At 50.1% G+C, this 17,500-nt stretch overlaps 1 protein-coding gene across 1 annotated transcript in view; it reads right to left on the bottom strand.

Moving 5' to 3' along the window:
• The window catches only part of utrn (utrophin), a 256,495-nt gene that overhangs the window by 158,414 nt on the left and 80,581 nt on the right, over positions 1-17,500 (bottom strand). Inside the window, exons 46-56 of the mRNA XM_061241585.1 lie at positions 17,162-17,334; positions 13,415-13,565; positions 11,367-11,542; positions 8,650-8,791; positions 7,139-7,288; positions 5,697-5,858; positions 5,196-5,297; positions 4,157-4,271; positions 2,570-2,787; positions 1,792-1,909; positions 951-1,156 (exon numbers count right to left, since the gene is read on the bottom strand). Coding sequence (XP_061097569.1) covers positions 951-1,156; positions 1,792-1,909; positions 2,570-2,787; positions 4,157-4,271; positions 5,196-5,297; positions 5,697-5,858; positions 7,139-7,288; positions 8,650-8,791; positions 11,367-11,542; positions 13,415-13,565; positions 17,162-17,334 — 1,713 coding nt within the window. The remainder of the gene's footprint in view (positions 1-950; positions 1,157-1,791; positions 1,910-2,569; positions 2,788-4,156; positions 4,272-5,195; positions 5,298-5,696; positions 5,859-7,138; positions 7,289-8,649; positions 8,792-11,366; positions 11,543-13,414; positions 13,566-17,161; positions 17,335-17,500) is intronic.

Genomic DNA, 17,500 nt, shown 5'->3' with positions numbered 1-17,500 from the left:
TATCGCCGATATTGTCACGGCTAAAGGGTGTTGTTAGACACAAGGCGTGTGTGGGTGGGGGTGTTGGGGGCAGAAACGTAATTGTTTCGGATTCAAATACTTTTCTGTGCTCGATCGATCTTGCCTGGTGCAACTGAGCCAACTAAACACTTCTGCAAACACTTCCACACTTGAAGTTAAAAATGACAAGTTCATTTTAACATCAGAAATACTGGTGCTAAACACAGTAAGTGTGCATTGAGACCATGAAGCCATTTTCCCTGTGATTTGGACGAGGAGACACATTTATTTGGCTTTCCCGGTCTCCGAGAGACTGCTGTGCCTGTTACAGGCTGTTCCACACGCTCATCAAAATCTCATTTCTTTTATGATAATTACTGTAAAAACTCGCTGTTAATTTCTCTGTGTGACAAAACGTCAATGTCAAAATGTCAATGACTAGCCACGAAATGTTCAGCTCAACCATAATCACTTTCCCTTTGCTGACAAATTTTTGGCATTTCAGTTTTTTTACTTATGGCTCAGTTTAGTAGTCACGTCCAAAACTTATAATACAGCAGACAGGTTATATAAAAGTTAAGGCTGCATTAAAGCCTGTAGCCTAGTGGCTAAGGTACATGACTGGGACCCGGAAGGTAGGTGGTTTCAAGCCCAGGTGTAGCCACAATTAGATCTGCACAGCTGTTGGGCCCTTGAGCAAGGCCCTTAACCCCACATTGCTCCAGGGGGAGATTGTCCCCTGCTTAGTCTAATCAACTAAGTCGCTTTGGATAAAAGTGTCAGAAAGAAATAACTGTAAATTAATGTAAAGAAAAGTACTGTACTGTAATGTAAAGTAATGTAAAGTAATGGACTGTAATGTAAAGTGATTTACTGTAATGTACTGTAATATAATGTACTGTACTGTAATGCAGAGTGAAGCGCGTTGAGGAGAGACTGAGCCCGCCCACCTTGCCGTCACTCAGCTGCTTGGTCAGGGGGTCCTTGGTCAGCGTCAGCAGGTTGTGCAGCCGCGCCTCGTTCTGACCAATCAGAGCGTGCACCTCCCTCCTCTGCTCCTCCCATTGGTTGCTGTGGGTGGTCATGTGATCGAGCTGGAGCAGCCGGGCCTCCACGCCGTGCTGGGTGCTGTCCCACTGGCACCGGACCTTCTCCACTACAGAAGAAGAAGAAACAAAGAGAGAGAGAGAGAGAGGGGGGGGGGAGAAAGAGAGAGAGAGAAGAGAGGGAGAGAGACAGAGTGTGAGAGAGAGAGAGAGAGAGGGGGGGGGAGAGAGAGAGAGAGAAGAGAGGGAGAGAGACAGAGTGAGAGGGAGGGAGGGAGGGGAGAGAGAGAGAGAGAGGATTCAGTTTATTGTTAATTGCTTTGGCAATGTTGTTTATATGCTGTCATGCCAATAAAGCATTATTGAATTGAGAGAGAGAGGGAGGGGGAGAACTAGAGGTACAGAAAGAGAGTGTGTGAGAGTGAAAGAGTGATTGACTGGGAGAGGGCTCTTTTTCTTGCTCCACCCATCAGGAGAGGCTAGGACAGGTGGCAAGAAAAATAAAATTAAGACAATGACCGTTTGTTGTTTCCCAAAGTTGAAATGAGATCTAAGTGATTGGTAATAACACAGTAGTTAGCACACTACCCAAGTCAACCAGACCTGGGGTCAAATATGTCGTTTTTGGGGGGGGATTCAGACACTTTTCCGTGCTCAACTGAACCCAAAACCCCGATGTGTTTGAGCCAGGTCTGAAGTGAACGGGCTAGCTAGCATGGCTCGCTAGCACGGCTCGCTAGCGTACGTTTCTCGGTGATGGACGAGCGCACGTCCAGGTTGGACGTTTTGTTCTTGATGTTCTGGGCCAGCGTGAAGATGGCTTCCAGCTGCGTGTGCCTCTGCTCCAGGTCGTTCTTGGTCACCTGCCGAAAGAACACACACCTGTGTTTGAGAAACGAGCTCTGGGGGGAGGAGGGAACTGCTCGGTCGACACCAGGAGACACAAGAAAGCACCGTGTGCGTTCTCCGAGTCTCCATGCTCCGATAAGTTAATGAACATTTATCATTATGGGTATGCACTCTGCACATTGATGTTTCAATCTTAAATTTTACATTACATTACATTACATTGATGGCATTTGGCAGATGCTCTTATCCAGAGCAACGTACAGTTGATTAGACTATGCAGGAGACGATCCTCCCCTGGAGCAATGCAGGGTTAAGGGCCTTGCTTAAGGGCCCAGCGGCTGTGCGGATCTTATTGCAGCTACACCGGGGATCGAACCACCGACCTTGCGGGTCCCAGTCATGTACCTTAACCACTAGGCTACAGTCCGACCTTGCGGGTCCCAGTCATGTACCTTAACCACTAGGCTACAGTCCGACATTGCGGGTCCCAGTCATGTACCTTAACCACTAGGCTACCGTTCGACATTGTGGGTCCCAGTCATGTACCTTAACCACTAGGCTACAGTCCGACATTGTGGGTCCCAGTCATGTACCTTAATCACTAGGCTACAGGCCGCCCTTAGACTTATATAATCTGATTTCTCGCCGTGTCTCCGGCCTGGCGAAGCGGTCACCTTCAGGCGGCCGATGGTGGTGCGGATCTCGTCCACGTCGCCCACGGTGACGATGTTGGACTTGAGCATCTGGTCGATGAGCAGCAGCCAATCGCCGAGCTCGGTGGCGGTCTCGTTCAGGTCGGTGGGGCCCACCAGGTCCGGGGAGCCGGCGGCCGGGTGGCGGGGGTCCGAGCTCATCAGGCTGGCCATCTGGACCGCCGAGGGCACTGCCGAAACTGAGGGGTGGCGGGGGGGGGGCGGGCGAGAGGAGGGGGGGGGGTTAGATTCACAGGGCGACATTGGCTCGGGCGGTAACAGCGGTCGTCTGGCAGTCGGAGGGTTGCCGGCTCGATCCCCCCCGCCCGGGCTGTGTCGAAGTGTCCCTGAGCAAGACACCTAACCCCTAAAAGTGTGTGAGTGTGCGTATCAAATGGGTGAATGAGAAGCATCGATTGTACAGCGCTTAGGATGAAGGCGCTATATAAATGCCAACCATTTACCATTTGCCATTTACAGTGCTCATCGCTTCAGGAGTTCTCGACTGGAGTGTCCTGTATTCACACCAAACCCGGGCCAAATAACACGCAACTGTTTTTGGACTCAAACACTGTTTTCTGCTCCAGCCTGGTGCGACCGTGCCAACCAAGAGGACCAGAAGGCAGGGCTTGCCCTTTTGGAGAGTATTTCATAGGCTCCAATACACCAGACGAGCTCAGCAAAGCGTAGAAAGGCATTTGAATCCAAAACATCGCCCGGCACGTTGAAATATACGGTGGACAACTGGTCACCCCCTGCCCTCAAATTATAATATGATGTATATGGTGGACAACTGGTCACCCCCAGCACTTAAATTAAAAAAGGAAATATACACTGGACAACTGGTCACCCCTGGCATATTGAATTTAATGAGACTGAGAGTGCTGATCTGGGATCAGTTTGTCTGTTTGGCTTATAATGGAGCGGGTAAGGATGTATATGTTACGTATATGACCCAGGACTGGTTCACACGCTGGGGTGGAGGGCCCAGTCAGCTGACGTAGGCTCCTCTAGCGGCGACCATTACTGTATTAAAATCTACTCTGTGCTCAGTCGAGCGTTGCACCCACCCTCCACAGCGGCAGGAAAGCCCTCCTGAAGGCCCAGCCAACACCGAGAGCGATAACTACGAATACAACGTTTTTAAAAATCGTTCTAACTCAAGTGGATGGCGGAATCCACAACGCAACGATGACGATGACGATGACGGTGACGGTGACGGTGACGAAGAACGGGATCGCTTTCAGAGCGATTTTTTCCCAGCTGCCCCGAGCGATAAAAACACAGACAGCCAATCGAAACCCATCCGAAATTTACAGGGCGTCACGTTCAAAATGGCAGATGGCATAGGGGGGAGAGACGATCTACAAAACATTATCGCTCATGTTCATCAGCGTGGATGCTCGTGTCATTATCGTTATGGTTATGGTTATAGTTCTTGGTGTTGGATGGGGCCTTAACACATACAGTATCTGACAGAGCTTCTGTCAGCGCAAAATTGATACTCATTTGTATAACTGTGAAGTGTTGGGGGAGGAGGGGGGAGGGGATTTTGGGAGGGGGCGGTACCTGGGACGTGTTGCTGGGCGACCTGGTGGGTCCAGCTGGATAGCGGGGGCTGGGCCACTTCCTTCACCGCCATGTCCAGAGCCTTCCAATCAGCTGCCAGCTGCTCCACCTTAATCTATGTGGAGAGGTGGGGGGGGGGGGCGGGGACATGGGTTTAATGTGGGGGGGGGGGGGGGGGGGGGGGGGGTCACGAGCCACCCTAACCTCACCCACAATCAGGGTGGGAACTGAACACCAGTCACCAGCCAAATGCTGGTGGAACTTGAACGTTCTATCAGTGCCTGGTGAGTTTGTCTGCCTCGACCAGCCATGTTGGCAGGTAACCACCCATCATTCCTGTCCTATTGTAAATATCGAGTTGTCTGGTATAAAAGTGAAACTGGCAGGTGATTTTTGTGATGCGCCAGCTACTGGGGCCGGTGGACGAATAAGATGGTTTCCCGCCCTGCCCGCAATGCATGCTGGGAAGGGTGACAGGGCCCCACTTTTTGCCACCGGTGCCAGGACCAAACAAATCCTCCAATTGGCTGAAATCAGAAGATCCCGAAACTCAAACCAGGATAGGAAAAATAATTTACGTTCTGTAAAACAATTAGCGCTCGAGCAGAGAGAACCGTCTCCTTCAGATCTGAGAGCGTCTCGTCTCTGCGGGGAGCTGATACAAAGAGCGCAAAATAAACACAAACGCGGCGCGTTCCGCGTCTGCCTCGATGGCAAACGGGATATTTTCCTCTGTTCTTAATTTAATTCAGCTGCATCACACAGCTAGTTCAGCCCGCACACATCAGAGACAGGCGCAGAGAGAACGGCAAAGATATTATACAGGTGACTGCATGTTAATTTCACTCGCATCCACCAGCTGCGAAATTACTATTTGAAAAAAATACTTTTCCAGAGTTTGTTTTTTATTTTTTAAATACATGGATCGCGGTGTCCATGGAATGACATCAGTGTGTGCTTTTGCTGTGCTGAACACTGTGTCCCATCTCAGCTTCCCCTAACTCCCCCTGCCCCCCCCGGGAACGTCAGGGAGACTCGCCTTCTCCTGCGGGAGAAGCAGCTGGCGTTTCTGCAGCTCGATGGACCTCGAGAGCAGCTCCTCCAGGTCTCGCTTGTGTTCCCTCAGAGACGCCTCCAGCACCTACGCGGGGGAAAAAAGACAGGATCAACGCTCAGCCATCCGCCAGCCCACGGTCTCCATTCCCCTACACAACAGCAATTCTACCCTTTGAGAAAAGTAGGGTTTATTTTTTATGGAATGTTTTTTGCAACATTCTGAGTCAGCGTTCTAGAACTCCACTGCATTCAGTCGCCAGTAGTGATTCTGACATCAGCATTGGAATGTTGAACATTCTAATCAGATCATTGTGACCTCACACCTTAAAAGGGTTTTAAGTGGTCAAGGGCAGGCCTACCAGTGATGAACTCTGCCTATTTATACATTCACTGGTGCTGGGAGTTGGGATGAACACTTTGGGGTGTACTAGGTTTGGGGTTTGGCGTTTGAGGTGCAGGAGTTGGGGTGATGGATTTGGCGTACCTGGTGCTCTGCCGGGGACAGACTCCCCGGGCCCCTCATGCAGAGGGACTGGTGTGTGAGGACCACCCAGTCCGCCAGCCGGTTCATCTTGTCCTGAAACTGCCCCTGCCCCTGCAGCTGAACCTCCACCTCTCCCACCTTATCCAGCAGGTCCCGCGTCACCTGACAGGGGAGGCAGGAACACACGTGAGCACAGGGCAGGAAGACGACTGCCAACTGGCACAGGAAATATTTCCCGTCATTAAAAAATAAATAATCAGTGAAATTCACAATCCCTGTAGTATTAGGTGGGAATGACAACCTTATAATTTAATTCTATATTTGTGTCTAATTAAAATGTATTTTCGGGTGCCTGCTTAGTAAACAAAACACTTTGGCAGCTGATTGCTTACTGCTTGCCAGAAGGGCTCCATTTGAATTTGAATTTTCTGACTGACACTTGTGGATACAGACTGCTACTGACCACCATTTGAATTTGAGTTTGATCACTGGATCTGGGTATACGGACTGCTACAGATCTGTATTTGAACTTGAATTTGAATTTGATGAGTGGAGCTGGGGATAGTGACTGCTACAGATCTGTATTTGAGTTTGAGTGTGTGTGTGTGTGAGTGTGTGTGAGTGTGTGTGAGTGTGTGTGAGTGTGAGTGTGGGTGAGTGTGGGTGAGTGTGGGTGAGTGTGTGTGTGTGTGTGTGTGTGTGTGTGTGAGTGTGAGTGTGAGTGTGAGAGTGAGTGTGAGAGTGTGTGTGTGTGTGTGTGTGTGAGTGTGTGTGTGTGAGTGTGTGTGAGCCTGTGTGAGCCTGTGTGAGTGTGTGTGTGTGAGTGTGTGAGTGTGAGTGTGAGTGTGTGTGTGTGTGTGTGTGTGTGTGCGTGTGTGTGAGCCTGTGTGAGCCTGTGTGAGTGTGTGTGTGTGTGAGTGTGTGTGTGTGTGAGTGTGTGAGTGTGAGTGTGTGTGTGTGTGTGTGTGTGTGAGTGTGAGTGTGAGTTTGTGTGTGTGTGTGTGTGTGTGAGTGTGAGTGTGAGTGTGTGTGTGTGTGTGTGTGTGAGTGTGAGTGTGAGTGTGTGTGTGTGTGAGAGAGTGTGAGAGTGTGTGTGTGAGTGTGTGTGTGTGAGTGTGAGTGTGAGTTTGTGTGTGTGTGTGTGTGTGTGAGAGTGTGTGTGTGAGAGTGTGTGTGTGTGAGTGAGTGTGTGTGTGTGAGTGTGAGTGTGTGTGTGTGAGAGTGTGAGTGTGTGTGAGTGTGTGTGAGTGTGAGTGTGAGTGTGTGTGTGTGAGAGTGTGAGTGTGTGTGTGAGAGTGTGTGTGTGTGAGTGAGTGTGTGTGTGTGAGTGTGAGTGTGTGTGTGTGTGTGTGAGTGTGAGTGTGTGTGTGTGAGAGTGTGAGTGTGTGAGAGTGTGTGTGAGTGTGTGTGTGTGTGTGAGCACAGAGCCGCAGGCTCCTCACGTTGCTCCAGTTCATGTTGATGGCCCTGAGTCGGGTCATGTGCTGGTCTCTCTCCTGCAGGCTCACGGACTTGTTGGCCAGGATGTGCGGCCCGTTCTTATTCAGCCAGATCAAGCGCTCGTTCTGAGAGTCCATCTCCTCCGCCAGGGCCTGGAGAGAGAGAGGGAGAGGGAGAGGGAGGGAGAGGGAGGGAGAGAGAGAGAGAGGGAGAGAGAGGGAGAGAGGGAGGGAGGGAGAGAGAGGGAGGGAGGGAGAGAGAGGGAGGGAGGGAGAGAGAGGGCGAGAGGGAGAGGGAGAGGGAGAGAGGGAGAGAGAGGTGAGAGTGTGAGAGAACGATAGAAAGAGAGGGGGAGAGAGGGAGGGAGAGAGAGGGAGAGAGAGAGGGAGGGAGAGAGGGAGGGAGAGAGATAAAACATACATAAGAACACATATGCATTTATACAGATCCTGTGTGTGTGTGTGTGTGTGTGTGTGTGTGTGTGTGTATGTGTGTACACGTGTTGGGAGGATAAACAACAGGACAGCATTAGGCAGCTTTAAGACCACAAATGACCCATCCTTTCCACAGGGCACAAAAACACTGCGTCTGATTGGTGCTCTCGAGCCCGAAACCGCCAGTGACGTGCTGCAGGATAAACACGCAGCAGCGAATGGGAAAGCTCCACTGTCAAGATCAGCACACACTCCCATCTTGCGGTGAAAATGACCGTAACTCTAACGAGGAGCGTGACCGATCGGCACTCCGACACAGCGGGGTTGGAGAGGTGTGTTATCGCCCGCGGGCAGGTGTGCCATTATCAGATAAGGCAGAGGGATGGGGGGATCATTTTGGGAGGGGGGGGGGGGTGGCGGAATGGGTTTGGATGGGCCCGGTGAAGAGGATGATGGGAAAATGCTAAATTACACACATTACTCCAGTCTCGACTAGCCACACAGTCCACAGCCCTTACGCTTCTCCACAGGTGAGTAACAGGGGTTTCCAGGAGCTCAATAATCTCTAATCTCGTACATCAGAGAAGGCCCCAAAAATAAACACCTGGTTCATCTACCAGGGTTTTATATTTCAACCGTAGGTTTTTATTTCCACCCTAATTTGGTACACCTCATTCTATGAATTGGTGCCTCAACGAGTTCTCTCGCTGTCGAATGTTAGCGCTTTGTTAGGGTCGAAGTGAAAACCTCCAGGACGGTAGATCTGCAGGAACAGGGTTGGGCAGCCCTGGTCAACGGACATATCCTAGAAGTAGTGGAGGCAGAAACTCGGGGGGTTTTAAGACCAGGCTTGATACAGTGCTAGATACTATCTAGCTTTCTGATACACTTCAGTGGTAAATAAAGGTAAGCATTGGCAGGCTGAATGGCATGTTCCCATCCTAATGTTACGTTATGTTATTGCTATGTTACGCTGTGCTATGTACGGCTCTCTTGTGAAGATGGCGGCTCTCTTGTGAAGATGGCGGCACTCTTGTGAAGATGGCGGCTCTCTTGTTAAAATGGCGGGTGTTTCTTGCCTTCAGCTCTTTGAGGTTCTTGTCCGTTGCCATGCCGACGACGGGCAGGGAGATGGCGGCGCATTCGGCCTGCTCCAGCCACAGCGCCAGCTCGTCCGACCGCCGGGCCAACTCCGCCAACGCCGGGTCGCCTCCCGCCAACCTGGGGACGAACCGCAGGGGAGACACACACACACACGCGTTAAAACTTACCACCAACAAACCCACAAAGCAGGATTACTGAGTTAGCTGGATAACTGCACTGAGTAAAAAAAAACACAAAACAGGATTACTGAGTTAGCTGGATAACTGCACTGAGTAAAACCCACAAAGCAGGATTACTGAGTTAGCTGGATAACTGCACTGAGTAAAACCCACAAAGCAGGATTACTGAGTTAGCTGGATAACTGCACTGAGTAAAAACCCACAAAGCAGGATTACGGGTTTTGACGTCAAACCCCAGCCATCAACAGTCAACCACCTTGTCCCAATGCGTTTCAGAAGGCAGAAACAAATTAAACCAATTTGCACGTGTTAATGGCTGGGGTTGGATGTCAAACCCCACTCATCGACGTCCAACTCCGCAAAAATACGGAGTTTCAGAAGGCCAAACTGCTCTGAGCAAACGGCACACGTCGATGGGCGGGGGGTTAGATGCCAAACTCCACTCATCGACATCCAGTCCCGGCTGTCAGATGCACTTGAAAATCACATGAAAATAATAACAAAAAAAGATGCAAGGAACAGATATTCCTCAGGCTGTGTGTGGCTGTCCGTAACCGATTTGCGCGTTTACACTTTGTCAGCTTGTATCTTCACATTTGCATTCCAGACACTGGCGGGTGCTGTGTACCTGACTAAGAATCCATTGTATTTTGTTGTCGTTATTGTTGTCGTTTTGTTTGTTGTTCTGCCCAATTTAAACGAATAACATTTCATTGAGTTTTTCTTTGGTTTTTACAACGATTTACCTAATAGCTCTGGACAGCTAATTTGGGGCACATCCTGTGTGATAACAGGCGGAGTGTTTGGCGCTGCGTTTGTTTTCATTACTGATACGAGCAAAGGGCTCCGTCTGACATTCGGCTAATTTCCGTCCCGTGAATTTTGCACCGCCGACACAACGGCGCTTTAATTTGTTGCTCCGTTAATTGTCATAAGCCCCGCTGACACCGTCGGAAAAAAGAAACGCCCGTTCGTCTTAATCAGTTCGCTAATTACGGAGGGGTCACTAACGAACTGAACGGAGCCGCGCGAAAAAAAAAACCCGCTTATCCGAGCCGTCCCGGTCCGGAAGGCAGGGCGGCGAGATTACGGAGCGCTTAGCGAACGGCGCTAATTAGCGCCCGGCTAATTAAGAGCTCGGCCGGAATGAAAGGCGGCGGGGCGTGTGTGTGTGTGTGTGTGTGTGTCTGTGTGTGTGTGTGTGTGTGTGTGTGTGAGAAAGTGTGTGTGTGTGTGTGTGTGTGTGTGAGAAAGTGTGTGTGTGTGTGTGTGTGTGTGTGAGTGTGTGTGTGTGTGTGTGTGTGTCTGTGTGTGTGAGTGTGTGTGTGTGTGTGTGTCTGTGTGTGTGTGTGTGTTCGGGACGCTGAGCCGGTGTTGGGGAGCGCTGATTAGGGAGATGAGGAGAGGGGGAGGGGAGGAGGGGAGGGGTGGGGTGTTTAAGGAGGAGAGGAGAACTGAGGTTGCGACTTCGTGATTACCATCAGCAGACATTTCCCGCCCAGAGACAGGGAGTCTCTGTGACAAAACAGAGCCCCAATGGGATCTCTCCTCTACCCCCCCTAACCCCAACCCCAACCCCAACCCCCCACAGATGTGCCAGGGTGGGAACACCCCTGCCTGCCTGCTAGAAGGGCTGCAACCTTCCTCCAAAACTTGAGGGGGCTCTTCAAGATACTGCCTTATTCCCTCTCAAAACAGACGTGTTAAACAACACAACATGTCCGGTTCAGGACAACATGTTTTGTGTTACTTTCAACGCAGTATGAGTTCAAAGGTTTCCTTTCCTAACACATAAATTTAACATTTGTCACACAAAAAGTAGTAACTTTGGCAAAATGTGTTGAGAGTAACGCTAAATAGTAATACAAAAAAATCTTTTGGATATTAACACGAGAGCGATGAGGCTGCTCATATGCTCAGCCTTTTGACGGCGTTATAAGACCGACGGCCTAAATGCTGAGTGGTTTGGTGCCAGCACACAGTATTAGGCCATCTTAGGTCATGGTGCCTCTATTGAAAGTCAATGAGAATAGTGCTGATCAGTCTACTTCAAACTCATTTCTGGGTATTTTAGTGTCAGGTGGCCTTGCTGATAATGATGTTTTGACAATTATTGTCAAAATTATTTTTGCAATATCATTTTCAGACTTGCTTGCATGTGCTGATCCGTTAAAATAAATTTCCATAAAAATGAGCAGTTAAGGAAACCTCTTAAAGGTAACAGCTCCGTCTCCGTGGGGTGTGGGGTGTAGGCGTCGCCGAGGTTACGTTGGTGGGGTGTAGGCGCTGGGGCGTCGCCATGGTTACGTTGGGGGGCGGGGGGGGGGCACGGCCATCACCGTGGTTACCTGTGTTGGCTGGGGGGGTGTGGGCACGGGCATCGCCGTGGTTACCTGTGTTGGCGGGGGGGCACGGGCATCGCCGTGGTTACCTGTGTTGGCGGGGGGGCACGGGCATCGCCGTGGTTACCTGTGTTGGCGGGGTGGCGTGGGCACGGGCGTCGCCGTGGTTACCTGCGTTGCCGCTCGCGGGTTTGCCGCTGGACGTTCCTCCAGCGGCGGTTGAGCGTCTCCAGCTTCTCCTCCAGCAGGCTGCTGTCGGGGGCGGAGAGCTGGGCGATGATGCGCTCCCCCGTCTGGTTCAGGTTCGACACGATTGGCTGGTGGCAGACCAGGCCCTCCTCCAGCTCCTGCAGAGGGACAGAGCCCCCCCCACCAGTGGGTGTCACTCACTCACCGAACCACAGCAACACAGCCTCCATTTTCCCTCACTGCCTCCTCTCACTGCCTCTCACTGCCTCTAACTGCCTCTCACTGTCTCTCACTGCCTCTCACTGCCTCTCACTGTCTCTCACTGTCTCTCACTGTCTCTCACTGTCTCTCCAGTGTTAATGATTCACAAATCACAGCTTAGTTAATGCCCTTGGCAGAACCTGAATATCAGTTTTTTTTCTTGGTAGTATTATCAAAAGTAAAGACCGAACCGTTTTCTTGCATTGCTTTAATGGTGAGATTATATGACGCATTAAATTAAAGTTTGAAAATGAATTACTAGAAACGTTGAAAATAAATTGAATAGGCCCTAATAGGACGTGGTTTCATAACAATGAGAAATACTGTGTAAGCCCAAAGTGTAGAAACACGACAGAAGCACTGTACTTTCTATGAACACCAACAGAACCAGCAAAACGAGATTCCTCCCGAAATTATGAAGTTTGACAATCTATGAAGGTAATAACGTGGTTTTCTCAGTGGAGTGTTAAGCACAAATTGCAGCTCTTTCATCTTCCTAAATGCTAAAATGATAACCTATATTTTCTCACGCTGAAGACATTGAAGTGCATTCTCAAAAAAATAATGAAAATTATAAAATACAGTGATTCATGCCATTTGTCAGATGATGCCTTTCAACTTAATGGCAGACTTTTGAATTTCAAGGGGCGGTTTGCCCTCTGAGGCAAAGCTCCGTCCTTAAATATGCATGCTGTGCCAATTAAAGACTTCATCCATTTTCATTTGCAGCTGAATATGATCTAGGAATCAAATTAACGAGAATGATTTTCTCATTAAAAAGGGGGGAAAAAAGTGTCTTCACTCTAATAAAGAAGCAAACGTGGGAAGTACAGATTTGATCTCTGATTCTGTCATGGTTATATCCCATAATCCTTTGCGAGTAACCCTAGGCTTCTTACTTCCGTTTAAATTAAGGGCGGCTGAAACCAGCGGCAGATTTCACACAGGACCTCAGAACTGCGCACAGAAATGTAAAAGAGCTCGTCGACAAGAGCAAGTAGACAGCAATATTTTGTTGTAGTTATATTTTTACATGAATTTACATGAACTACATGAATTACTTAAACATATTTAATGTTTTTAAGCCTTCCTGAGCTTTCCATGAAATAGTGCTAAATTGCTTGTAATCAGGCATCACGTAATCATGTTACTTTCTGCCTACAAAGTGCATCTCATTATGAGCTGCTCTGGTACTGCCTAAGCTCTCCCAAAGATATCTTTGAAGGACAGTGGACCTCAGTGGACAGGCATCAAGGCATCAAGGCAACGAGGCAACGAGGCATCAAGGCAACGAGCCATCAAGGCAGCGGCCTTACATTTACATTTACATTTTAGTCATTTGGCAGACGCTTTTAATCCAAAGCGACTTACAAGTGCATAGGTTCTACCACAAGTCAAAGCATCACATCCAGAACTAGAAAAATACACCTGGACTGCTGTTCTAAACATATAGTCGTCATCATAAGTGCAATTTTTTTTTTTTTTTTTTTTTTTTTTGGGGGGGGGGCGGGGTAAATCAGGAGGGGGGACTAAGGTAGAGTTTGAACAGGTGTGTTTTGAGTCTGCGTCGAAATAGGGGGAGGGATTCTGCTGTCCTGACAGTGGTAGGCAAGTCATTCCACCACTGAGGAACCAGAACGGAAAACAGGCGTGAACGTGCAGCTCGACCGCCAGGTGCCCGTAGAGAGGGAATCGTAAGGCGACCAGAGCTGGCAGACCGGAGTGGTCTAGCTGGCCGTGTCTGGCAGGGGGGCGGTCCCCGCTCTCACCTCCTGGTGCTCCTTGGCCTTCTCCAGGTCGATGACCCCGTCGGGACCCGTCCCATTGGCCAGCGCCCGCTCAGCCTCGCCCACCCATTGGCCCAAATCGTTGAGGTCGCAGTGGAAGTCCCGCCACTCCTCCACCGCCCTGTCGAAGCTCCTGCGGGAAGCGGGGGTTAAAGGTCAGCGCCGTCGGCACGGTAACGCGCCGTTAGCAACAACCCAACGGACACACAACAGGCCAAACGCAACGGCCTCCCCTGTATCAGAGGAGAGGCAAAAAAAAAAAAAAAAAAAAGACCCTTTTTAAATTAAAATCTTAAAATTATTGTCTGAAACAACTTTTAACTTACATGGGAAAAAACCTTTATAGGACATGGTTTCATAACACTGAGAAATATGAACCCCAAGTGGAGAAGTAAATGAAAGTACTGTACTTTGTATGAACACTAACAAAACAAAACAAGATTCCTTGCGATATTATGAAGTTGGGTGATTTATGAAGGTAATAACATAGTTTTCTCAGAGGAGTGTTGAGCACAAATTGCAGAGATTTCTTTCTAAATGCTAAATCTCTCTTGACTCTCGTATCTTGTATTTTTTGTGAGGAGCCCAAATTAATAAACCATGTAAAACACATGCCATGTTCATACACACTGTACATTTAACCTTTCCATGAAATTCAATGAACAGTTGTGACTGTTTTCACTGATCAATTTTTTTTTACCTTCCATTAACTGAGCTGTTGTAGGTATAATGTAAGTAGCCTACTTACGAAGACATAAATGACACCATAAATGTAGGTAGCTAGCCACACAATACGATTACCTACAAGCTACTGCACGCAAAATAAGACAAATAAAAACATAACTTTCCCAGTTGTAACAGTGAATACACATGCAGTTAAAGCAAGCTAACCAGTCGCAGACAGTCTCAGTTTGTAAGTCCAGTGGTCACAGTTATGTTTGCAACTGTGCCCAGCTCAGCATGCGGGTTGGTTTCCACATCTTACTGCCAACAGTGGCAGGGGAAACGGAAACTGGAGAAAATCAACAGGAGCCATTCCGTGCCGTTCAGCTTCATCGTAACAATGGACACATATCTGTACTGACAAAGTCCAAGAGTGAGCATAATGTTTGGGCACACAAAGTTGTCTTCTTATTGACCTCAAACACACAGCCTCGAGAGAACGGGCCAGTTTTGGCTCTGAACAAAAGTCAAACGGGTCTGGATCGTTTGTTCGATATCTGGCAAACAGAAAGAGACGTAAAGGTCAACGCGCCCTCGTGTTGGATGAGCCCTCTGCTTATGCATGCACAGCGCAGGCGTTTTAAGAGTCAATCCAGCACAAGACGGAGGGTAATCCCCGCATAAATTCAATCCTTTCATTTTACCCTTTTAAAAACAATATCGCCCCACAGCTGCACAAGATGGCGGTTAACAGTCCGGCACACACAGCGAGTCACACTTTGGGAAAGGAAGCGGAGGACAAAATGCCATCCCCAGGTGTGAGTTGTACCAAGGCGGCTGGCTTCCTTCGGTCTGGTATACGCTCTCTCTCAGTAGGAAACCAGGCCACCGGGCCCTCTTTATGAATCCGCTGTGTGCTGAACTAGCGTTTGTTAGCAGTCAAATTTACCGTCCAGAAAGTGCTGAGAGCGAAACGGGCGCTTTGCGGAGAGATTTCCGATGTTGTACAAGACAGAGCAAAAGGTCATCGCCCACGGCGTTCGAACACCAGAGCACAGCGAAAAATAATAAAAACATAAATACATCATTCAAAACACCCTCGGACGTTCATCTGTGACCAAGCAGGCTCATTTAGCAATTCAAATCAAACTAAAACACTTTCCAATTTCATGCGTTTCATTTTATCTCGCCCTCAAATTTCCCAGCACAGTTTGAATAAAATAATTTCACAAACAAACCAGGGGAAAAACAACACACTGGAGTATGCGTTGGCGCCTTAAGTGTTTTCCAAAATAAGTATTCTCATCTGTGCCATCTAGCCACCGTAACCAGCACTCAGCACCATGTACAACTATGCGAATTTAGTCTTCAGGAAGCTGACGTGCCCCTTTCAGGACGTTCACTCTGTTAACACTTCTATCATAAGGAGTCATCTGAGTCTGCCTTACAGTAACTCCCCAAAACAATAGCGCAATGTCAGGCAAGGCAGCAAACAAAAGAACATTCTTCCCTCCACACACTATGTATAGCATAAACATGAACATGAAAGTGATCCATTTCAACAATCTTTTCTGTATTTAAATACAGCGTAAGTGGCCAAAAATGATAGACAATGAGCCCAAAATATATACGTCTCTTCCGATGGTAAACAGTGCCCAGATACGGTTAAGCTCATCCCCGTCTGAACGGAGGAATTTAAAGCCTGATTTTAGCGCTCTTTTGTTCCCCCTCATAGTGCGCGTTCGCTCTTTAATTCAAAGCAGCTCGCGACGTCGCTCCTGGGCCCCCTCCTCAACCCGGAGACAAAGTCCGTTAGAATCGCAAAGTAATCCCGGCTGTCCTGTTATAGGTCAGCGCCACTCACAAAAGACACACACTGACCAAACCCCCCCACCCCTCCACACCGCCCCCCGAACCCCTCCACACCGCCCCCCCACCCCTCCACACCGCCCCCCCACCCCCACCCCCACCCCCACCCCCCTCCACACCGCCCCCACACCCCTCCACACCGCCCCCCCACCCCTCCACACCGCCCCCCCACCCCCACCCCCACACCCCTCCACACCGCCCCCCCCAACCCCTCCACACTGCCCCCCCCACCCCCTCCACACCGCCCCCCCCACCCCTCCACACCCCTCCACCCCTCCACACCGCCCCCCCCACCCCTCCACACCCCTCCACACTGCCCCCCTACACACACTAATCCCCCTCCCTCCCACCCGTCCACAACCTCCCCCACCAAACCACCCTGCCCACCCCTCCACACACACTGCCCCCACCCCACCCCTCCACACACACTGCCCCCACCCCACACCAGCCCTCCACACACACTGCCCCCACCCCACCCCACGCCTCTCAAACAGCCGAAAAGGTCACGAGCCGGAGGAAGGAGCGCGACTCTCCGCTGACCTGCGGATAAATGTCAGCCCCATTGCCGCAGTAATATGCTAAGTCCCACATGAAATGAAATTAAATCTCTTAAAGAGGACCGGGCGCTCTCAGACAAAGCCCCCTGTTCGGACGGAGGAGACGCCGACGAGGCCCTTAGTTCAATAAGCGGCCGCGTCAGAGAGGAGCGTATTCAGCTTCTGGGTCTCCCCTGACTCGCATTACCATTACTGCTGTACGCGGGAGACAAGGCTGGGATTGTGAGGGGTGGACACAGAAATGCACAAACCCATTTAGGAAAAAAAGCTGACTGTATTACAAACAATAAAGTCAGATTTTAGATGTGGGCAAGTGACAAGTGGCCCGTTTTCTTCAACCGGAGGTCAGTTTCCCTGCTGAAATATCACGACACCATAGACCAGTGGTTCCCAGCCCTGTTCCAGGAGATGTACCGTCTTGTGGATTTTCACTCCGACCCTAACAAACCGCCACCTTATTCGAGAGCTAGCGATCTCCTTGTGCTGCTAATGAGTAGAATCAAAGGTGCCAAAATTTGGGTTGAAATGAAAACCTACAGGGCCGTCGATCTCCAGGTACGGGGGGGGGGGCTGGGAGCCGCTGCCATAGACCCCGTCCCGGGTAGATTTGGGGGGAGGCGGAGGTCTCGCCAGGGCTCACCCTTTGCGGTCGTTGTACATGCGGTTGACCCGGTCCCACTCGGCGTTCAGCTGGGTCAGGGCGTCCCCGATCTGGACCACCTCGGCCCGGGAGGCCTCCTGGATGGCGTCGGGCTGCCGCTCGTGGATCAGCGCCACCTGGTCCCCCAGCCTCTCCAGGCTGTCCTTGATGCTCTGCGGGAAACGCGGACAGCGTCACAAAATGGCCGACGCGACACACACACACACACACACACACACACACACACACACAGCAGCTGGCGGACGGAAAAGTCACAAGATGGAGGCCAAAACAACCGAGTCCTCTCCCTCCTCATCACACGTCTTCAACAGGACGTGC

This window comes from Conger conger, chromosome 5, assembly GCF_963514075.1.
Source record: "Conger conger chromosome 5, fConCon1.1, whole genome shotgun sequence".
Classification (NCBI taxonomy): Eukaryota; Metazoa; Chordata; class Actinopteri; order Anguilliformes; family Congridae; genus Conger; species Conger conger.
This window is presented reverse-complemented; position numbering and strand designations above follow the sequence as displayed.